The sequence below is a fragment of the Abramis brama genome (genome assembly GCF_963993115.1).
Source record: "Abramis brama genome assembly, chromosome: 7".
NCBI lineage: Eukaryota > Metazoa > Chordata > Actinopteri > Cypriniformes > Leuciscidae > Abramis > Abramis brama.
In genome coordinates this window covers 19,847,029-19,872,016 of record NC_139969.1, presented here as the reverse complement: position 1 = coordinate 19,872,016, position 24,988 = coordinate 19,847,029, and the positions used below count along the sequence as shown (strand labels likewise).

The window sequence follows — 24,988 nt, the reverse complement described above, 5'->3', positions numbered from 1 at the left end:
GCACTCATAATCTTAAAAAAAACAAAAAAAGGTTCCTCCTCCAAACAGCATCTGTTCTCTTCATGACATACAGTAGGCTATGTCTCGGCAGAGGGTGGGACTAAATATTCTTCACAACTGACTGCAAACTAACATTCAGATATGCCTCCATTTAGTTAGCAACACCCAACTTACTACGCAATTCCAGAGGACAGAAACCAGTCTCTCCCTATTTTTTTTTTTCTCATTCCAAAAGCTGTTTCACCTGGATATGTCCAAAAGGGAAGAAAAGACTATCGCAACTTCCGCTTCATGCAAACAATATCACTGGCATGGCTGTGATTCGGCCATAGGTAGCCTACAATTCCGCAGGCCGGCAGCATTATTGCGAAAGTGATATTGCTTTTTATAAAAAATAAAATAAATGTAAGTTGATAAATATTAAATTGTATACAATAGTTCAGTAAAATGGTTCATTAAAATTAATATTTAGTAACTTACATTTTAAACACAATATTGGCAGTGTGTTATGTGATTTTGATCTACCAATGAAAATTATTCCAAACGAAAATGAACAGAATGAACTGTTGCATCTCCAAGCAAAAAAACAAAAAACAATAGACCTATATTGTTTAGATCCTGAATGAATCCGTGTCCATGTGTCCTAATATGCTCACTTCCATATCGTAGCCAAAAAATTTAGTATGTCCAAATTCATAGTTTTCATAAAACAATAGGCGGATGTACTTCCAAATTTATTTCAAACTATACACTTTTATACTATATAGAACATAAGGGCTGCGTCCGAAATCTTAAAAATGCTGCATTCGGAGGATGCATTCCAAGGTAGGAAGGCATCAAGGCACATCCGTATCCAATGTTAGTTTCACTTCCTGTCTTTTGAGATACCTTTATCTGATCGATTTTTGAAGGCAACATAGATATATGCTTTGCTGCCTTTGATATCCTACAATCCTGTGCTTTCCATTCTGTGACAGTTGAGCTAAAAAAGAAAGGTGGCATCTGAAAGTTGGGGTTGGTGGTCAGTTTGTGTGTAAACGTACATTTTTGACTGATGCTTATCACCTTTGATGTCATTTCTAGTGAGAAATGAATATTGTATTAATTAAATTTTCACCTAGTTTTCACCATTGCTCTCTCTATTTTTCTGTAGATCTTTAAACCGTTACACTGCCTCAGAAGTATGTCCGAAATCAGTTTTGTGAGGTATCTTTGTGCGTAAACGCTTAGTGCAAAGTCATTGCATTACAGGGCAGTAAGGCAACAAGTCAGCTTGTCTACTCTTCTACTACACACAGGGCCATATACCCATCACTGAGGTACCCGAGGTCCGGATCTCTGTATTTTAATGAGGTGTGGCCTATTATATAATAAAGGTTGTGAAATAATTGCCCAATACTAACTCTACTTTGGTGCTGCACGGATATATTGCACACTGCCAAGATAACAGACTTTCTCATCTGATCTGCCTCAGCGCCAGCGGTCTAAGGATCCGTTTACACAATGATATGCTTAAAACTGAGAAGTTTTTCCTTTGAGTTTACAGGTGGCACCGTTGTCAAAACGATCCCCATTCACCCGGATCTGCGAAAACGACTAAAAACACTGCTGTTACCAGGCAATTATGGCGATAAAACACTATAGACTGTACATGTAATACGCATGACGTCATCATTTTCACAGATTCACGTTTTTGTTGTTTACACGGAGACCATTTTCAAAAGTTTGCATTTTCAGGCACCCAAAACGCTGTTGTCGTGTAAATGAACGGCCAAAACGCATAAAAAGTTTTACATTTTTAGATGAAAACGGTGTTGTGTAAACAGCCCCTAACATCAATGTCAAAATGTTTGTGATGACCAGTTAAATGAAAGTAGGCGGGTTTTATGTTGTTCACAGAAGCTGCTGAATGCTGATCACGGATTCCATGTGTGTAGTTTTTTTTAACACTTTTTAATTCGTGTTTGTAGTTATAGATAAAACATTTATACCCATAGATAAAACCTGTAATATTGAGTTAATAAATATGAAAACACAAACCAACACATTCTCACCTGTGAAAGTTTATCCCTTTTCCTCTGGAATTTAAATCTTGGTTGTACAACCAGAATGTGCAATGTGGCATCATTGATTCATACTATGAGTGACGACACGCTGACCATTCCAGGATGGTGGGAGCGCCGACGTGTCTGGAGCGGTCGAATGTGACAACTACGTATACATTACTAGTTCTGAACCTAATCCATTTAAGGCAAGTCATTTCACTCAGCGGCCGTCTTTGAACCACCTCTCTGGCAGCTGTTTCAGTCATGCAAAATCACCAGTTAAATCTTACAAGAATGGTCTCATTAATTTTGTTTCTAAACGCTCAAATCATGACAAAAAATAAATAAATTCCGGCTAGACCAGCCAATGCGCATGAGCAGTCCCAAGCGTGTGACTCAGAACACTGACTGTTTCTATAGCAACCGTAGCTTCTAACCATAGATATGTATTAGACATAGACAAAATAGCTTCTAACCATAGATATGTATTAGACATAGACTGTAAAAAATAGGTATTAGATAGATACCACATTCGACTGCTCCGGACATGTCGACGCATCCGCCATCTTGGAAAGGTCAACATTTCATATGCTATCGTCACTCACAGTAAAAATCAATGCGTTTGTATAATAATACCACAACATTAAGCAGCTTCTGGTTGTAAAAAGAGATTTACATTCCTGAAGAAATGCGATAACTTTTCACAGATGAGAATGTGGTGGTTTATGTTTTTATATTAGCTCAGTATGATAGGCTTTTAAACTATGGTAACTTTTTAATATCGTGTTAGCTAACACTGTCTTCTTGTTGCATTGTGTTAGTTTAGCAAAAGCCTCCACTGAAGTCTATTGCAGATATAGATATTCATACATTCATATAACTAGGCTGCAAAAGCACAGTCAACTTGCTCTCGAGTGCTAACGTACCGGCTTTGACTGTTCCTGGTGGTTGGCTTACGCATAACAGCCCGTAAAAACAGCTGCTAATGAGGCATCTATGTATGTATGTGTGTTATATATATATATATATATATATATATATATATATATATATATATATATATATATATATATATATATAACGAGGTTCGTTGTTATGGGAAGAAGGAGGCGGGAACCGGCGAACGTTCAAATATTTTAATAAATAAATAAACCAATACAAAAATGAAAGTATAAGCCAGCAGCCCCTAACGGACGACTGCTGGCCACACAAAACAGGACCAAAACATCACATCACTCAGGCCTGTTCCTCTCTCGCTCTTCACTGTCGCTCCTCCTTTATGCTTCCGCTCCTCCGTGAGAGATACCAGACCGGTGCGTCACGCAGGTGTTGCTCATCAGTAATCACGGCCCTCGGCCTCGTCCTGCTCGCCATAATATATATATATAGCCTATATATCCACACGGATCCACACTTTGAATACCAGCAATAGACCATCGGGGGCTTTTGGCATACTCTTTTCAACATACTATACTTTGGGACACACTTATCTCACATACTATTTAGGATGGATAGTATGCACATTGGGATGCAGGGCTATACTTCTTTGCCATCGTGATTTTGGAATGAATCAGTTAAATGTATGACCTAATGATCACTCAAGACAGTTAGCTGTTACCACCTCAATGTAACCTAAAATTGCCCATCAATACTGAACAGCACAGTAATACAAGCAGTGAAATGGGGAGTTAATTTGATTTGTTTCACCAGGAAATGAAAAAATAGCTTATTTATAGTTGTCTCATATTAAACTGAAAAAAAGATAAAGTATTTTAACATCAAACGGAAGGAAAAAGTGATAATGATCTAAAAGCACTCTCAAGTATCATGTCACTTCTCTGGATAAGTGCTTATTTTTGCCCCAGTGTATTGCACTTGTCTATACTGTTGTGTGGAGTGCTTCAGCATACCAAAGTACATTTTTGCTACTCACTTGCTCATTGGAGTTGAGGACTGGGAGGTGTCCAGCAGAGTACATCGCTTGGAACTGCGATAGAGGGTAGAAAGACAAGAGCTGCCAGCTGTGTCTCCATCTGCTTACAGCTGGCATCAAACTGTGACTGAATTTTTAAGCTTTTTGTGCCATTCAAAATTGTGAAAAAGCCTTGTTGATAAGCCAATTTCTTTGAAATAATCAAAACCTTAACTAGTGAAATGGAGTCCCATTATATCAGTCCATTACAGACATCACTCACAGATTAAAGTTCTCAGGGGGTGTTTTTTTATCCTCAGGAAAAGAAAATAACCAACAGCATACAGTACCATTGAATAATAAAACAAAAAAAGGTCCACCTTCTATAACTGGCTTTACTAAACATACTGCACTTTGTACTAGCTGGGGAATTATAGGTTCCTCATCTGTTTTATATTGGTGCAGGAAAGACGTGTTAAAGTAGATTGCTTTTTCATAATAAATAAATACCTTTGGTTTAACAGGGTTCCGTAAAAGCTTCAACGGTAACACTTTAGAATACTGTTCCTTCATTAATGAATAACTACACATGAACAAATGAGTAATGCACTATTAACATTGCAGTAACTACTATTAACTAACAAGAAACTCTGATTAATGAATTAGTAAGTCATAGCGTTCAGTCGAATGTGGTAGTTAACTATTAGATAATCAATAACTACTATTTTTCATACCTCACTGAAGACTACTAAGAACTACTATATACAGGTTCATAATTAATATTAATAATGCATAATATATAATAAGGTAATGGTAACTCATTAGTAATTAATCAAGTGTTACTACATCCTTCTAAAGGAACTACTAATAATTTGGATCAGTATTCTAAAGTGAAGATCACGGGAACACACTAGTAATGACTAAAGTGTTACCAAATCCACTGGAAGGAATTACTATTCAAAAGCTTACAAAAATCTCAAAAGCTTACAATGACTTCAGTCATTATTAGGTAGTTATCATGTTTTTCACTTTAGAATACTGATCCAAATAATTAGTAGTTCCTTTAGAATGATGTAGTAATACTTGAGTCATTACTAGTGGGTTACCATTACCTTTTATTATAAATGATGCATTATTCATGTTAATTATGAACCTGTAGATAGTAGTTCTCTGGAAGGTATGAAAAAAATAGTAGTTATTGATTAGCTAATAATGAACTACTACATTCATCTGAGCGCTATTACTTACTAATTTGTTAATCAGAGTTTCTTGTTAGTTAATAGTAGTTACTAGAATGTTAATAATGTGTTACTTGTTTGTTCCTGTGTAATTATTCATTAATGAAGGAGCAGTATTCTAAAGTGTTACCGCTTCAACAATTGTCTAATATTTATTGTGTCCGTCTCTTATCCTGCTGATAAAACAGTTTGCTTATTTGGCATCATGACATATGTAACCGCTGCTAGGTTACCTGCTAGGTTATTTGCAGCATGCAATATAAATCATGGTAAAATATTATCGATGATACAGCAGAGAATGATTACAACAACCATTGTAATCTCATGTTAGTCAGGCCTGTCACAATATCTTAAGAAGGGAAACATATATAGGTCACATTTGTGAACTGTTTGTGAATCGTGTTAGCTGCACGAGCCCTGCTCTGGTGGTCATGACTCCCTTCCTCCTCATTAATTCAAGGCTATCAGCTACTGAGCAAGTTCAGCATGAAAGAAGCCTGTAGCCTATACCGTTATATATCAGCACAGAGGACTGAGCATACAAAATAGCTTGAGATGCCTTCATCATCACAAACTCATGCGCAGATAAGGTGAGTGACAGCCATTCTCAATGCTCCTCCATAATCGATTCATCAATGCTAAGGTTCTAGCATAGGTAGAATACAGCAAAAATGCAGAAAAAGACAGTGAAAATTCTATGGTAAAAACTCTTAACTGGTTGACTTCAAGTTACCTTACCATATGTGGTGAAAATTGCAAATTGTTTAACATTGCATTATATATAATCTTACTGTAAAATACTGTCAAATGTATGTTTTTTTTTTTGTTTGTTTTTTTTGAAGAACAAACTTTGAAATACCATACAATCTATGGTGACATTCCAGAAGTCCCTGACACATGACATACAATTATATTTTATATTAATAATATTGTTTTTGTTTTGTTTTGTTTTGTTATAAGCAAAGTACATTACAGTGGTTTGTGTTGCTTTTTATGTTTATTTAATGTTTATTGAATTATTTTACTGCCATGTTATTCTGATGGTGTTTTGTCTTTGTGTATATGCCACTTACTGTGATGTAATGATTTATTTCCCAGCATGCTTTGCAAGGGACTGCATTAGGATTGTAAATCTAGGGATTAAGTGTCAATTTATATTATTGACATCAGTCTTTTCTCATTTGATCATTATATACATTACATAATGCTGAATAAAACTGTGTTTAAACTTAATAAAACTTTAATTAAATTAAGTAAGTTTTATTGAGAGTAATACTTAAAACATTGTCAAAGTTTTTACAGTGAATTTCTGGCTACTACAACTGTTACTCTGAAAGTGTTTTGGGTTAATCACGCCTCTGTATTTAATTGTTCAATAGCATTGGATATAAAATATTTAATTGAATACATTTATGTCAGATAAAATAGACTGTATAACAACAGTGCAAGTATACCTAAAGTTCATGTAATGTGCAGTGTTGGGGGTAACGTATTACAAACGGGAGTGCCAGCGTTAGCCGAGTAAGATCCAGAGCTGACGGCCATGCTTTCCCGGGCAGCTGAAAGCATCGGTTGGGGTGGGACTCGCCCCCAGTGCCTTTCTTCTCGGACGTGCATCAGGACACCACCTGGTCCAGGAACGCCATTAGGGCTCAACCAGGTTGATGTGCAGGAGTCTGAGAACTCGTTTTCTCAGCTCCCCCATGTCCCAGGCTGGGGTCTTCGGCGGTGTGGTTGAGGACTGCGCCCAAAACATTTTTTGACCGCCCAGAAGCAGAGGCCGTCTCCCTGCGGCTCCTCCCCTCCTGCTCCACAGCCTTCACCAGCCCCGAGCAGAAGGAGGTCACAGGAGGGCGGCACTGCCTGTCTCTGCCCCTTAGCTGGCCAAATGCCAGGCAAAGCAGCACTCCTGAGCCGGGCAGCTTGAAGTTAGGGCTCAGTTCTTCTCAGGAGCTGGTAGCAGGACCACTCTTTCCCCCGGTGGAGGGCCGGGGGAGAATCATTTGTTTTCTAAGAACTGATACCCCTTCCTCCGGGCCCCAAGAGGCCATGAATGGCAGTGTGCGATGCTCTGCCTTGCCACTCTCGTCCCCCTCTGTCGCCAGACCCCTGTCAGAGCAGGCCCCCATGGAACGCTGGTCCTTCCCTTGCCTACACGGCTTATGACCACGCCCCCACACCAGAATGCTACGCCTCCCACATCTGGGCCAGTCATTCCACCTCGCTGCCCCTTCGAGGGTATGTCTGTGGTTCACATGACCCTGCTGGTTCAGTTCTTGGGAGCTTGGTTAGAGATTCCCATCCTGTCCAGCTGGGTCGTGAGAACCATCAGGCTCGGCTATACGATTCAGTTCGCACGGTCTCCTCCCCGCTTCTGGGGAGTCCTCTATACCATGGTCGGTGGCTATGCCCCTGTCATGCATGCAGAGGTCGCCACCCTACTGGCGAAGGGTGCAATCGAGATTGTCCCTCCAGCCAAAATGAAGTCCAGCTTCTACAGCCCCTACTTCATTGTACCCAAGAAAACTGTTGGGTTACGGCCAATCCTGGACCTACGCGTCTTGAACCGATCCCTTCACAGACTTCCGTTCATGATGTTGACAGTGAAACGCATTTCCGAATGTGTTCGACCAATGGATTGGTTGCAGCGATTGACCTGAAGGACGCCTACTTTCATGTCTCCATTCTTCCTCGACAAAGACCGTTTCTAGGTTTGCTTTCGAGGGGCGGGCATATCAGTATGCGGTTCTCCCATTCGGGTTAGCCCTGTCTCCTCGCGTTTTCACACAAGTCGTCGAGGCAGCCCTTGTGCCAATTTGGCAACACGGGGTTCGCATCCAGTACTCGATCTCGATGACTGGCTGATCCTAACTCGCTCTCGAGACCAGGTTTGCGAACACAGGGACCTGGTGCTCCAGCATCTCGCCCGTCTTGGCCTTTGGGTCAACTGGGAAAAGAGCAAACTCTCCCCTGTGCAGAGGATCTCTTTTCTCGGTATGGAAATCGACTCGGTCGCCATGTGCACGCAGCTTACGAGCGAGCGCGAGCAGTCACTGCTGACTTGGTTGAGTCAATTCGAGGGCAAGAGTACAGTTCCACTGAAATTATTTCAGAGGTGGGAAAAGGTTCCCACCACTTCTTTCTGAGACCAGGTGGTGAACCTGCAAGCGCTGCCCTCGGAGGAGGCAGACTCAGCCTTGGCACTGCTCTGTCCAGTACGTGCCCTCTATGCTTACGTGTCGGTTCAAGACAGCTCCTGTGCAAGATCAGGGAGGACGAGGAGCAGGTCCTTTTGGTTGCGCCTCATTGGCCCAACCGGACTTGGTTCTCTGAACTGGTTCTCCGAACTGGTGCTCCTCGCGACAGCCCCTCCCTGGACAATCCCTCTGAGGAAGGACCATTAGCACCCACATCCCGGTCTATGGAACCTGCACGTGTAGGTCCTGGACGGGACACGGCAGATTTGAGTACCCTACCACCTCCAGTGGTGGCTACCATCACTTCCGCTAGAGCCTTGTCCACGAGACACGCCTATGTGTTGAAGTGGAACCTCTCGCCGAGAAGACCCCAGAAAATGCCCAATCAGTCTCGTGCTTTCCTTCCTGCAAGATGGCTTGGAGCAAAGGCTGTCTCCCTCCACCCTCAAAGTGTATGTTACCGCCATCGCTGCACATCACAATGCAGTTGAAAGTAAGTATTTGGGGAAGCATGACCTGGTCATCAAGTTCCTTAGAGGAGTGGGGGAATGGATTCCGACAGCTGTTTTTTTTTTGCCGTCGGATTCTGTTCCCCCCATATTTCTGACACACTGAGGTTCTAATACTTATCAAATTGATGCTGTTTAAGCTCCACCCACACACAGAAAGGAATAAGCATTTTTTAAGCCGATACATCAACATCTCTCATCATTGGGGTGGGGGAACGGATGTCGACAGCTGAACTATTTGCCGTCGGATTCTGTTCCCCCCTATGTTTCCTGTTTCCTGTTTCCTGTTCCCACAATGAGGTTCTAATATTTATGACATTGCAACTGATTACAAGACCCAATAGCCTAGTGGTCAGTGCCCTGGCAATATTTTTTTTTTAGCTTTGTGCGACCCGAGTTCAAGTCCCGGGTCGTCGAACTTTCTTGATACTATACTGTCCTATCATAATAAAAGGCAAAAAAAGATATTCTTTAAACTGATGCAAGTTAAGCTCCATTCAGACACAAAAATAAAATCAGCATTTTTTAAGCCATTACATCAACACTTCTCATAATGGGAGTGGGGGAACGGATTCCGACAGCTGGGGTTTTTTGCCATCGGATTCTGTTCCCCCCATATTTCTGACACACTGAGGTTCTAATATTTATCAAATTGATGCTGTTTAAGCTCCATCCACACACAGAAAGGAATAAGCATTTTTTAAGCCGATACATCAGCATCTGTCATCTTTGGGGTGGGGGAACGGATTTCGACAGCTGAACTATTTGCCATCGGATTCTGTTCCCCCCTATGGTTTGTACACAATGAGGTTCTAATATTTATGACATTGTAGCTGATTACTAGAACCAATAGCTTAGTGGTCAGTGCCCTGGCAATTTTTTTTTTTTTTGCTTTGTGCGACCCGAGTTCAAGTCCCGGGTCGTCGAACTTTCTTGATACTATACTGTCCTATCATAATGAAAGGCAAAAAAAGATATTCTTTAAACTGATGCAAGTTAAGCCCCATTCACACACAAAAATAAAATCAGCATTTTTTAAGCCATTACATCAACACCTCTCATAATGGGAGTGGGGGAACGGATTCCGACAGCTGTTTTTTTTGCCGTCGGATTCTGTTCCCCCCATATTTCTGACACACTGAGGTTCTAATATTTATCAAATTGATGCTGTTTAAGCTCCATCCACACACAGAAAGGAATAAGCATTTTTTAAGCCGATACATCAACATCTCTCATCATTGGGGTGGGGGAAAGGATTTCGACAGCTGAACTATTTGCCGTCGGATTCTGTTCCCCCTATGTTTCGTACAGAATGACGTTCTAATATTTATGACATTGCAGCTGATTACTAGACCCAATAGCCCAGTGGTCAGTACACTCTGCACTGCAATTCATTATACTACAGCTTATGGTAACCCGAGTTCAAGTCCCGGTTCGTCAATCTTTCTTGATACTAAACTGTCCTATCATAATAAAAGGCAAAAAACTATATTCTTTAAACTGATGCAAGTTAAGCTCCATCCACACACAAAAATAAAATCAGCATTTTTTAAGCCATTACATCAACACCTCTCATAATGGAAGTGGGGGAACGGATTCCGACAGCTGTATTTTTTGCCGTCGGATTCTGTTCTCCCCATATTTCTGACACACTGAGGTTCTAATATTTATCAAATTGATGCTGTTTAAGCTCCATCCACACACAGAATAGAATAAGTATATTTTAAGCCGATACATCAACATCTCTCATCATTGGGGTGGGGGAACGGATTTCGACAGCTGAACTATTTGCCGTCGGATTCTGTTCCCCCTATGTTTCTTACACAATGAGGTTCTAATATTTATCACAATGAAGTAAATTACAGAACCCAATAGCCTAGTGGTCAGTACACTCTGCACAGCAGTTCATTATACTTCAGCTTATTGTAACCCGAGTTCAAGTCCCGGTTCGTCAAACTTTCTTGATACTAAACTGTCCTATAATAATAAAAGCAAAAAAATATATTCTTTAAACTGATGCAAGTTAAGCTCCATCCACACACACACACACACAAAAAAAAAAAAAAAATCAGCATTTTTTAAGCCATTACATCAACACCTCTCCTAATGGAAGTGGGGGAACGGATTCCGACAGCTGTTTTTTTTGCCGTCGGATTCTGTTCCCCCCATATTTCTGACACACTGAGGTTCTAATATTTATCAAATTGATGCTGTTTAAGCTCCATCCACACACAGAATATAATAAGCATATTTTAAGCCGATACATCAACATCTCTCATCATTGGGGTGGGGGAATGAATTTCGACAGCTGAACTATTTGCCGTCGGATTCTGTTCCCCCTATGTTTCTTACACAATGAGGTTCTAATATTTATCACATTGAAGTTAATTACCAAATCCAATAGCCTAGTGGTCAGTACACTCTGCACTGCAATTCATTATACTTCAGCTTATTGTAACCCGAGTTCAAGTCCCGGTTCGTCAGACTTTCTTGATACTAAACTATCCTATCATAATAAAAGGCAAAAAAATATATTCCTTAAACTGATGCAAGTTAAGCTCCATCCACACAAAAAAAAAAAAAATCAGCATTTTTTAAGCCATTACATCAACACCTCTCATAAGGGGAGTGGGGGAACGGATTCCGACAGCTGTTTTTTTTTGCCGTCGGATTCTGTTCCCCCCATATTTCTGACACACTGAGGTTCTAATATTTATCAAATTGATGCTGTTTAAGCTCCATCCACACACAGAATATAATAAGCATATTTTAAGCCGATACATCAACATCTCTCATCATTGGGGTGGGGGAACGGATTTCGACAGCTGAACTATTTGCCGTCGGATTCTGTTCCCCCTATGTTTCTTACACAATGAGGTTCTAATATTTATCACAATGAAGTAAATTACCAAACCCAATAGCCTAGTGGTCAGTACACTCTGCACAGCAGTTCATTGTATTTCAGCTTGTTGTTACCCGAGTTCAAGTCCCAGTTCGTCAAACTTTCTTGATACTAAACTGTCCTATCATAATAAAAGGCAAAAAATAATATTCCTTAAACTGATGCAAGTTAAGCTCCATCCACAAAAAAAAAAAAAAAAATCTGCATTTTTTAAGCCATTACATCAACACCTCTCATAATGGAAGTGGGGGAACGGATTCCGACAGCTGTTTTTTTTTGCCGTCGGATTCTGTTCCCCCCATATTTCTGACATACTGAGGTTCTAATATTTATCAAATTGATGCTGTTTAAGCTCCATCCACACACAGAATATAATAAGCATATTTTAAGCCGATACATCAACATCTCTCATCATTGGGGTGGGGGAATGGATTTCGACAGCTGAACTATTTGCCGTCGGATTCTGTTCCCCCTATGTTTCTTACACAATGAGGTTCTAATATTTATCACATTGAAGTTAATTACCAAATCCAATAGCCTAGTGGTCAGTACACTCTGCACTGCAATTCATTATACTTCAGCTTATTGTCACCCGCGTTCAAGTCCCGGTTCGTCAAACTTTCTTGATACTAAACTGTCCTATCATAATAAAAGGCAAAAAACTATATTCTTTAAACTGATGCAAGTTAAGCTCCATCCACACACAAAAATAAAATCAGCATTTTTTAAGCCATTACATCAACACCTCTCATAATGGAAGTGGGGGAACGGATTCCGACAGCTGTTTTTTTTGCCGTCGGATTCTGTTCCCCCCATATTTCTGACACACTGAGGTTCTAATATTTATCAAATTGATGCTGTTTAAGCTCCATCCACACACAGAATAGAATAAGTATATTTTAAGCCGATACATCAACATCTCTCATCATTGGGGTGGGGGAACGGATTTCGACAGCTGAACTATTTGCCGTCGGATTCTGTTCCCCCTATGTTTCTTACACAATGAGGTTCTAATATTTATCACATTGAAGTTAATTGCCAAACCCAATAGCCTAGTGGTCAGTACACTCTGCACTACAATTCATTATACTTCAGCTTATTGTCACCCGAGTTCAAGTCCCGGTTCGTCAAACTTTCTTGATACTAAACTGTCCTATCATAATAAAAGGCAAAAAACTATATTCTTTAAACTGATGCAAGTTAAGCTCCATCCACACACAAAAAAAAATCTGCAATTTTTAAGCCATTACATCAACACTCATAATGGAAGTGGGGGAACGGATTCCGACAGCTTTTTTTTTTTGCCGTCGGATTCTGTTCCCCCCATATTTCTGACACACTGAGGTTCTAATATTTATCAAATTGATGCTGTTTAAGCTCCATCCACACACAGAATAGAATAAGTATATTTTAAGCCGATACATCAACATCTCTCATCATTGGGGTGGGGGAACGGATTTCGACAGCTGAACTATTTGCCGTCGGATTCTGTTCCCCCTATGTTTCTTACACAATGAGGTTCTAATATTTATCACATTGAAGTTAATTACCAAACCCAATAGCCTAGTGGTCAGTACACTCTGCACTGCAATTCATTATACTTCAGCTTATTGTCACCCGAGTTCAAGTCCCGGTTCGTCAAACTTTCTTGATACTAAACTGTCCTATCATAATAAAAGGCAAAAAACTATATTCTTTAAACTGATGCAAGTTAAGCTCCATCCACACACAAAAAAAAAATCTGCAATTTTTAAGCCATTACAAGTAGTACTTATGGGGTGGCTTGTGTCAAAATGATTTACGACTTTGACCTTTGACCTTTTGGCAGGTTGAACTTCCGGTGACCTTTATGATTGACGGGTTGAACTTCCGGAATGCGGTCATGGGATTAACCTATTGACCCTGCTAGCCTATCGATCATGTTGTTTGACAGTTAGTTTTGAACTATGACCTATCTAGGACTAAATCATAATTTTGACGGGTAGTTTTGTCCTATATTAATAGAACAGATGTTTTTTGCCGTTTGTTTGAACTTTGTCCCAGTTATATGTGTGTGTGTGTGTGTGTGGTTATATGGCTTGTGTCAGAGACCTGCGCCCCCACCGCAGTGAAAGTGAGAAGCGTATGTCACACAAAATAATCTCATCCTTTAAAATAAAACATACATTGAAACCAATTATTTTAGATGAATAAAAGTGTATAAAATAAAAAGCTACTAAAACCAATTATTTTAGAGAGTTGAAAAGTATGTCCATACCATTGACGTCCACAAAAATAATTAACCTAAAGTTGAAAAACATACCTTTAAAAAGCGTTTAAAAAGCTTACTAAAACCAATTATTTTAGATAAAAATTACATAAACAATGTACTCTTTAAAAGTGTATAATCTAAATCAATTTAAGGTTGAAAAAAAACATTTAGTTATTTCACATTCCTATCCTTTATATAATTTATAATATAAATTATATAATAATTATCATGCTAAGGTTGTTTTTAAGTCTATAATATAAAAGCTTACTAAAACCAATAGTTTTAGCTGAATAAAAGTGTATAAAACATTCTATCCTTTATATTCTATCCTTTATATAATTTATATAATATAAATTATATAATCTAAGGTTGAAAAAAAACATTCTATCCTTTAAAAGTATATAATGGAATGCTTACACAGTATATCTTACAAAAAAGAATAAAAATAAAAATCTTCTTACATGTTTGTAAGTCGGACGGTCTCTGACTTCAGTGATCAAGATATCAGGGGGTGAAATTATAATCCTAAAAGTTTAAAAATGTTTTAAAGTTGTAATAATGCTTTTAAAATCAATGAATTATTAAAAGTGGTAAAACAAAAACACTCCTTTCCTGTATGAGCTCACCAGCGTCTATGCACGCCCCCTCTCCGTCTGAGCTCTGACCCCCTCCTTTGCATACTCCTTTGCATCGTGAAATCTCACACTAACAAAAGTTGAAAACATACCTTTAAAAGTGTATAATATAAAATAAAATATCTTGCTAAAGTTGAAAAACATACCGTTCCTTAAAAGTATAATATAAATATCTTATTGATCCAATTATTTTAGTTTTAGATGAATAAAAAATGACTGAGTTAAAATTAACACATCAATGTCCATACCACTGATGCCCACAAAAATAATTAAACTAAAGTTGAAAAACATACCTTTAAAAGTGTATAATATAAAATAAAATAATTTTACTAAGGTTGAAAAATATTCTGTTCTTTTTAAAAGAATATAAAATAAAAAGCTTACTAAAACCAAGTCATTCAGCTGAATAAAATCATCTTACCTTATTTTAGAAAGTTGAAGTATACCATTGATGTCCACAAAAAAATGCAATGTATGAATGGATTCAAAATTGTTTTACACAACTGAATTCACATAGTCATTCCTGAATGACCTCACACTGTTTCAAAACATAAGGAGCGCGTGTCTGTGTGTGTGTGTGTGTGTGTGTGTCTGTGTGTCTATGCGCGCGTCCTCTTCCTGCGAGCTCTGACCCCCCTCCTTACAGTGTAACTGTCAAGTGAATCTCACACTAACAAAAGCTGAAAAAACATTCTATTCTTTATAATCTACTAAAACCAATTCTTTCAGTTTTATAAAAAATCATCTTACATGTTTATAGAGAGTTGAAGAAGCTCTTAACACATCAATTCCATACGAATGGGTCACAAAAATAATTTAACTAAAGTTGAAAAAAATATTCTGTTCTTTTTAAAAGTATATAATGAAATACTTATAAAATCTACCGAACCAAGTATTTCAGTTTTAGATAAACAAAACTGTCTCAAAACATAGCGCGTCTAATGTATGTGTGTCAAAAAGTAAAGGAGCCGTGCGCGTTTCTGTGTGTGCATGTGTGTGTGTGTGTGTGTGTGTGTGTGTGTGTGTCTGTGCGCGCCCCTTCACATGTGAGCTCTGACCCCTCTCCTTCGCATACCAGAGCACGGTGAAAGTGAGGAAGGGGTTTCCTAATATCACACTAACAAAAGTTGAAAAACATACTGTTCCTTAAAAGTGTATAAATAAAATGGTTATAAAAATATACTGAAACCAATTATTTTAGATGAATAAATAAAATTCATCTTACATGTTTAGAGTTACAACTCTTGAACTTACAAGTTCAAGAAGCTCTTAAAGACATAAATCACAGAGTGGTTCTCTCTCACACCAGCGTCTCTGACTCAGAGGGTTGTATTCAGTGATGGGATGAGACATTTTGAATGCTGTGTTGGGGGTAAATTAATTTCAAAGTTTAAATGATATCTTTTAAAAAAAATATTTGTTTCATAACATATAGATGTCCATACATCCTATGAATGAGACTGCAGTTGTAATAGAAAAGACTTTTTTTTCCTGACTCTGCTCCTTCGCATTCCTGAGCACAGTGAAAGTGATAATAATGTTTTAAATTTCACAAAAATAATATAAAATAAATACCTTGCTAGAAATCTACTGAAATGCTTGTAAAAAGAATAAAATTCATCTCACATGTTTAGAGAGTTACGATTCTTGAACTTATGTGTTCAAGAAGCTGTTGAGAGCCATAAATCACAGAGTGGTTCTCTCTCACACCAGCGTCTCTGACTCCTAGGGTTTATTCAGCGATCAGAATGAGACATTGTGTTAGGGCTAAATTTATTTCAAAGTTTAAATGATATCTTTATAAAATGTAAATGTAATGTATAAAAAATGTATAAAAAAGTCTCTCAAACAGAGGCCCTCGCTCGTGTCTATGCTGCATTCTGACATCCCCTCCTTTCATTTCCAGAGGTAACAGTGACACTGTGAAGTGTATCTCACACTAACTAAAGTTAAAAAACATTCTGTTCTTTATAAGTATATAAAAAATATTCTCTCTCTCATCTAAAAGCATAACCTTAAAAAGTTTGCATTAGATATTTTAAAAGATTGATTAAATTAAATCTTTACAGTTTCAATACATACTCATCTTCTATTTATCTGTACTTATGTATGATATAAATTATTATTTTTTGCTTAACGGTGACCTAAAGTATAATTGTTATTAAACAATGTCTGTTCAAAAACTGTACTTGGTCGTCTTAAATCTCATTTATACGAAAAAGATTCAACCAGCATTTTTTGTCCATGTGGGGGTTTCAACTTTTATGGTGGGGCTTTCCATAGCTATCCCGTACATCTAAACAGAACCATCACAGAAAACTACATTTTCAAAATGTAAACAAAAGTTTTAGCTAAATAAAAACACCTTATTTCCAGAGAGGCAAAGTAGTTCTTTATGCAATAATAAAAACGATCCAAAAAAGCAAATAGTTTAAGTTGTCCTATAACAGCCCCAGGCCCTTCAGTGATAAACTACAGTGTGAACTGAAGCTTCAGGATATAGGGCGACAGACCAGATGAGTCTCGGGGGGGAGTCTCTCTGCATTCCAGACTACATCCAAAGTTTACACTAATTTCATTTAAAAGTTTAAATCAAATCTTTAAAATCATATCTTCTTAGAAGATTTATGTATTATTGTTACTAAGCAGCGTCTGTCCAAAAACTTGAGATCTTAGATCTTTTGTCCATACAACATGAAACATGTTGTCAAAGTTTGTCACAATGTTTTTAAGAAATCCTAGGACTTTACATTGCTCTTATTTAGACAAAGTTGTATCATTTGGAAAATCATCACACAATTTGAGAGATGCAATGTGTGATAAGTAAAAATCACCCATCGTATAAGATCATTTTTACTTGTATCTCCCGAACTAGGGTGAAACCCTTTACTGAGAATATACCACCGGCCATCTACTCAAAATATATGTAGAAGTTTCAAATGTTAGCATTTGTTGATGGTGGTCGCATGAACAGACTTTGGGGAGAGCTATATCAGGAAGCTATGCCCTTTGACCTCCTCGATTTTGCAGGCCTTTTTGTTAAAGATTTTAGAAGATTCCCATCTAGCAGTGAAATTCTATTTTGCATTTAAACGAATAGTGCTTTCTAGCAGTTCTCCCATCTACTCGTTTTTTTTTCAACTTTGGTAAATGTGCCAAGAATCTATGACAACGTGTCTTCCGATAGCGCTTCATCGAGTTTAATTGTACATGTTCTACCGTTATGATGTACTTGTTACATGTTCTACCGTACATGTTCTACCGTTCTATATAATGATTTACACAACCGAGCAATAGACCGTACCTTTGACTTACCCGTCGAGAAGAAAGTAGATTCCTAGATAAAAGCTATCCCGATATTTATTTACATACCGATAAATTAAATTTGAATTTAATTAAAACTTCTCCTGTGGCTCGGCTTAACTATGATCCAGCATTATATTGTACCGTGCAGTGCAGCCTTTCAAATGTGGCGGGGGCAGTATCAACGCCTCCCATATGGTCTAGCGGTTAGGATTCCTGGTTTTCATCCAGGCTGCTACTCAATAGTCGAATAATCATCAATAATAATTTTTAGTAATTCATAGTCTTAGAGGCCTACACGAACTGCAGAAACAAGCAGAATGTGTGAAAACTCAGTTTCAGTACCAAATCATTTTCACAAATACAATTATATTGAATTCAGAAAATTTCACTATGGAATACTTTATCTATCATAATTTCAATTTAGTACGTCATCATTTCAACTTTTCATCTCATAATTATGACGCATAGTCATAATTTCAACTTTTTAAGTCATCATTTCGACTTTTTGTCAATTACGCCTTTTTAATGTTTTAAAGTCATAATTTGGTTGTTGACTATAGTAGTGTTGCACCTGCATGTCCACTATAACTCGCTTGTGAGAGTCAGAGTGTGTAAAGTAAGCTCTCATTAGTGTTAGTAGAGTATTACTGGACTGGTAGGGTTAGAATAAGTAATATTACAATAAAATATCTGTTGGTGGGCATCGCGATAAAGAGTTAGCAGATATTAAGCACATATTAAAATTAACATTTTTCAACCGAGCGAGTCTGCGCATGAGAGGCCTTCTTCAACTTTTTAATTCAGAATTACAATGACGCCTTTTTAATGTAATGCTTAAAACGTTTTTTAGTCATAATTTGGTTGTTGACTATAGTAGTGTTGATGATGAAACGTGCTAGTGCTTTTTGTACCTCTCTGGTATTATAGTGTTTCAAGATGGCGGAACGACACGGAAGCCTCCTTGGACTTACCCGCCCCATGTAAATAAAAGATAAGAAATGATCTGATTTTAAGAAAGATCATTTTACACCCATGAGGACATATTTATGAATAAAGATGATGATTTTAGCTAATAAAATACCATTTTTCAATCTACACATGAGAGACCTTCAGAAGTCAGAACTTCAGCGGTTTAGGCCCGTTGGCGAAAACACTGCATGTGTAAGGTAGTTTTCCAGATTTTCACCCAAAATCAAATACTGTATGACACTTTTCAAAGTTAGAATAACCTGTTGTGTTCTGACACAAGGCCATTAACCGGTTCTTTTTGTTTTATAAATGTACTTTGCTTATTTCTAAATATCAACCTGATAAATATGAATTCACGATTAAACAAGATAAGAAAAAAACATTTTTAAGAAAAATACAACTAAACCATGATAATGTTTAGTTTAGATGTGGATGATTAAGTTTCAGGCGTAGTGCAACCAGATTTCTCTAACATCTCACTCACAACGCAAAACGTTGTAAATAAACATTTTCAAACTGTAATTTTATTTTATTGATTATGGTGATTTAAAGTTTTTGTTATTAACTAATACCTTTATCTTTTAACTAACATCTAACCCCAAATAAACAGATAATGGAATGTTCACAATCTACATTGTTAGATATTCTCCTATGTATCTAAGTAGTTGTGCTTAAATCTTTGGCTGTATTTTGTCACACCGTAGTGATACAAAGTTCCAGACTTTGGTAAAACCTGCAGGTAAAATTCCACAAAAGTAAATTCTAATTCTTCATCATCATGAGCCATTTAAAACAAATACAGGAAAGCCACTATAGTGATCCGTTTTAGCTTTTGAATGTCTGTCATTGACATCTTGTTTCTTTTTGTACAGTTTGCAAAAAGTACATAGACTGTGGTCAAACATGTTAGGAATGTATCCTATACATTAGAGGTCCTTCTACACGATAGGCCTTTAACCGGTTCTTTTTTGTTTTATAAAAAAAAAGAAAACAAAAAATATGACTAAAAAAAATGACTAAATCTTTCTGCGATGCCTACGAAACATCGACGTAAAAGATGAGTATGGCTGTTTTTCTGTTACCTATTACGCTATAACTCGTCTAACTATTACACTTATTTTGTTATTTTGTGTGTGTGTCGCTAAACAACGGTTAAGCTAATGAATTACGGTTGATACGTGGTATTTTTACGTGAATTGATTCATTTTTTTATTCCGACCACACTTTGACACCATTGTTTTATTCGGCAGAATGCCGAAATATTTAATCTATCGTCAATTTCAATGGTTAGATAAATCATCTAACCATTATATCTAACAAGCACAGTCGCATTAGAGTCAGATTCTTGTTTATTTTGAACATTGTTATTGAACCGTTTTTCAATATTATTGAAAATAATTGTTAAATAAAAGCACTATTGTTCTCGGCCTCATCAAAGTTCACATAGTTTTCACAGGAGCGTACCGTTTTTGAACAAGACTTTGTTTAAAAGATTTTGTTTGCATTTCTTCTGAAACACCCTGTTTTGAAATTGTTTAACATCGCTAGCGTAACACTTACCGTACTGCCGGTTGTGATTGTATGGCGTTTTCTTTACACTTTTCCTACAGTTAGCTGTAATGTTAGTGAACTCTAGGTCTTCTCTTTGTTCATATACGACGGTATTCGCATGAATTGGCTTGAATTGTATCTTGATTTGATACGAGAGACATTTATTATATTATATTATTATACCATAAATAGCGCTAGAATGTATATTTTAATATTTTAATCTCTGGTTCTATGTTTTTAAAAATACAACGAAACAAAGACAAGGATGCCTCTTTCTATAAGCGACCCTCAAAATCTGTGCATACAACAAAATTACTTTTGTCTCATTGTTTGAAAAAAAACTTAAATCAGCTGGTGCTATTGAAGTTATTAAACACCCCTGAATTCGGTAATGATGAGATATCAAGTTTTAACTCAATACGCTGGAATGCGCTAAAGAACTTTAACAATAGTCGGTCAAATTAACTTAAAAATGAAATACATCCTAAATGTTTGTAAATCCAAAAATGTTGTCACTGGATCGAGTGAAAATAATAAACTTCTCCTTTGTTTTTATGCATCAAGTTAAATGTAAATTTGCAAATCCAAATGATAGGAAAACTTTATGATAGGAAAGTACGGACGGCGTCTTTGACCAATCCTCTACATATGGGGCACTTGCGCAGAGAAGGCGCACATTCTTTGCACACAACTAGGTGACCACAGGGGATGAAGACAATGTTTACTTCCTTATCCATGCAAACTTTGCATGTGCGCTCCTCTTGAAGTCTTCTTAACTGTTCCTCCATAGGCAAGTCTGAAAGATCTTGACTCGGGGATGCAGCTTCATTTGTCTGGGCCGTCAGGCCACACTCAAATTCCATCTCCAAAGCAGGATTGTTCTCTTGTTCTCTCACAAATTCTCTCGAGTCACTGTCTCCATGAGTCAATAGCCGCTCAAATAGTCTTGGAAATCTTGCTTGAATCTGATGAACAAACTCTTGGCCCTTTTCTTGCAGCAGGTATTGACATCTTGGAAACCACTTGGCATGTTCTACCCATGGATCATCACCAGACTCCCAACATCTGAGTCCACCATCGCATGAAAAGCACTTCACGTCATCATTACGACCAACATAGTAAAAACCAGCCTTAGCCAATTGGTCTGGTCGAACAGTTATTCTTGAGGGCCAGTAGACAAATGTGAGCGACCTTTCTTCACACCGTTGCATTGCCGATGCATTGAAAAGGCTAGATAAAGGTACATTATCTGCACGGTCACCTCGAATGAAGGGGCAGTTGGGGTAATGTCTCTGGTGCTCTGATACTGCACGATCTCCCGGTTCCCAGTTGCTAAGCTGGCCTCCACAACTGAAGCAAGCCACTCTGTCGCCCTGACCAAGGTAGTAGAAACCACTTTTGGCAAGCTCGGCCGGACTTACTGGTGCAAGAGTCCAATTCTGAAAGGTGTCAAGGCGTTCCTGTTCCCGACGCATGCCAGGATTGTGACAAGCCGGAGGTTGCTGGTGAGACATATCCATGTTTAAGTAAACTCCTCCGTTTGGCCTGAAACGGATGTCGCAGGGGTGGAAAGCTCTCAGTTGCGAAGCGGGGAAAAGGGTGAAGACATAAAAATGTGACCACAGGGCGTGTCCACTCAAGCCCTTCTCTCTGCCGGACTAGTGTCTAGTCATCCATGGCAGAACGCATCATCTTATTAAAAAATGTAATGAGAACAAGAACAACACCACAAAATGTCCTTTCTTCTGTACACGGCGGGCAAAACAGTTGTATCATTTGATACAACTGTATTGCCGCCTCGGGAATATGGTAATTAAAATGCAGAAAACAAATATTGAAATATTGAATTATTCTAAATATTATGAGCTCAGACATTTTTTACCAGAATTTTATTTCAACATTATACTTTCATACATTGAAGTAAAACGACAATAACGACATTTACAGATGGTCTAACCAGAATAAAAAATCTCTGCAGGCTATCATGTTTTGCTCCAGGCTATAGTTGACCAGACTTTCAACTAATTCACCAACGTCAGTTTTTGCATTTTTTGACACCAGTGACACACAGAGATCCGTTACAAAAGTCCATATAGCGAGTATTTCTGTGATTTCGAATTCGTCACAACATCCACCCAACACATCCAGAACTTTTCTGAGGATTACGCCGTTCGGCTCTTTGCCGTTAAAAAACATGGGCGTTACATCAGGCCATGGCTTTGTCAAGCCTCTTACGACGTCCATTTCATTTTTGAGATTTGTCACACGTTTGGTATCCTGCGCACAATCTTTTTTCATATCACGCGCAGCGTCGATGATCCTGTGCATGAAGCCAACCATTTGGCCTCTAAAATAATCTTTAAACATAGAGTCCAGCATATCTCTTAAACGACACTCTTTGCCCGTGGCACACTCACACACCGGAGGATAATTGTACCCCGTATCGCCAGAACTCAACGGGGAGTCGCTCTCCTTTAGGTTTTGCGTCGCCATTTTTTCAGCTTTTCGAAGAGTCTACTGAATCTCCTGCAATGTTCCTGGAATCTCCCTTGCGGTACAATCGTGCCTTGTGCGTTAATGCGCAGAAGTTTGTGGGTCAGAAGTTTGCGTCAGGTTCAGGACTTTCAACTTTTGTTGCAGTGGCGCAGCAGTCCGAGGCTAGTAGAGCTAGAGTAGAGCGTGTAATGTCGTGAAATATTTATCAGGCTGGGGTCCACCCACCCTGTTGTGTAGAATGTATGGAGGTTGGCCTCAGGAAAGCCATAAATAACTAGTTCCTGCATAACCAACAAGTCCTACATGTCGCCAGAGAGAAGTTTGAATCGTTCGAGTCATACACACAAGTGCAGCGATGGAGCGCGTGAACACGAGCAGTGTGAGAGGATTCCTGAGATCTTGCGACGATCTGACTGAGAAGATTCGCTGTTTAATACAGAAGAAACTCATCAAGAAGTACTTGAGCAGGTATAAAAACCTATTTTATTTGTGGATTAAAGAATAGAATAAAGAATAGCCATTTCTATAATAAAAGTATTTCTCTCACTATGGACAACCAATCCCATGCATGCCAAACTATCATTTGGCATAACTAATCATTATCAACATATATTTTTTTGATAAAAAGAGTTCCAAATGGCACTTATTTTTGACCCGCTAAGTGCTCCAAAGTTCACTTTGTCCACAAAAAAAAAGGAACTTAGTCTTAATTTAACGAAGGCTATGGATGTTAGGTAAATACGTTTATTAAATTGTACACATTCATTCATGTACACATGTTATGTGTTTCTTCTCCTTTCACATTAAATCACAATTTAGAAAAAAAAAGAAATTAGAAACAAATTGATTATTTTTGTAGTTGTTTAACATTTCTCAAAACATTTGTCAAATATGAAATGTTTAGTTTAGCTACTTGCACCTTATCTCGCACTTTGACCGTTATCAGCTATTATCAGATACTATTGTCCTAACATAGACTATTGTTTTAACTCTGGTTTAACCTGCTGTGCGTCTGTTCACCGTCCATCATGTGCTCTAACACCTGCAGCATCAGCCGGTTCATTGACTTTGGTTGCCATATTAATCTGGTCTTAGAAAAAGTGAATGTTTGAACTCTGGTGTATGCTAAATGAAAACAGACGAACTGGTGTATGAATGTGTTTATTTTATGTTAACTTTATTTTTGCTGTACATACATTTGATTCTTCTAACTGCTTGTCTTTGGTTAATACAGCTGGAGAAGAACAACAGGGAGGTTGGAAGATACAGTAGAGGAACTACAGAATAAATATGGAGAGAAAACAGCATTAAAAAGGATCAAGTCCATAGTGAAAAAAATCAGAAAAAAGAATATCAAACGTAGGAAAAGATTTATAATTTTACTTTGTTAGTAGTGAATATGTTTCTCAATCTTCAATCTTCTTAAAAATTTTTTTTTTTTAACAGATGGTGACGTTCAGACGCTGAGCATTCAAACACATTCTGGAAACATGACAAACCAACAGCCTAACAACCATCTACAACGACAGCATAATAATACTAATAATAATAATAATAATAATTCTACATCATTCGGACGGCTATTCATTCAGATCCCTAATCAGCTTACCTTCACAATTGACCAGAAGAATGGTGGGACAATAGTTGCTCCAATCATGGTAGAAAAGACAATATATGGTGATGTTAACATCAGTGTGGTGAGTGTCTGATAAGTTAGTCCATAGAGTGTGGAACTTTGCATCACTACGGTGTGACAAAATACAGCCAAAGATTTAAGCACAACTACTTAGATACATAGGAGAATATCTAACAATGTAGATTGTGAACATTCCATTATCTGTTTATTTGGGGTTAGATGTTAGTTAAAAGATAAAGGTATTAGTTAATAACAAAAACTTTAAATCACCATAATCAATAAAATAAAATTACAGTTTGAAAATGTTTATTTACAACGTTTTGCGTTGTGAGTGAGATGTT

The 24,988-nt window shown here is 37.9% G+C and overlaps 1 protein-coding gene and 1 long non-coding RNA gene across 2 annotated transcripts; one reads left to right on the top strand and one right to left on the bottom strand.

The window, feature by feature from the left end:
* Positions 1-21,117: 21,117 nt before the first annotated feature.
* Positions 21,118-22,035, bottom strand: LOC311087515 (putative inhibitor of apoptosis; the record flags this gene model as incomplete). Its single annotated transcript, XM_084120841.1, has 1 exon — positions 21,118-22,035. The coding sequence occupies one exon, from the start codon at positions 22,033-22,035 to the stop codon at positions 21,118-21,120; it is 918 nt and encodes a 305-aa protein (XP_083976967.1).
* An 875-nt stretch (positions 22,036-22,910) lies between these two features.
* LOC311086263 lies at positions 22,911-24,728 on the top strand. The gene is made up of 3 exons (XR_014607031.1): positions 22,911-23,479; positions 24,246-24,370; positions 24,458-24,728. It is a non-coding gene; the product is annotated as an uncharacterized lncRNA (long non-coding RNA).
* The last annotated feature ends 260 nt before the right edge of the window (positions 24,729-24,988 follow it).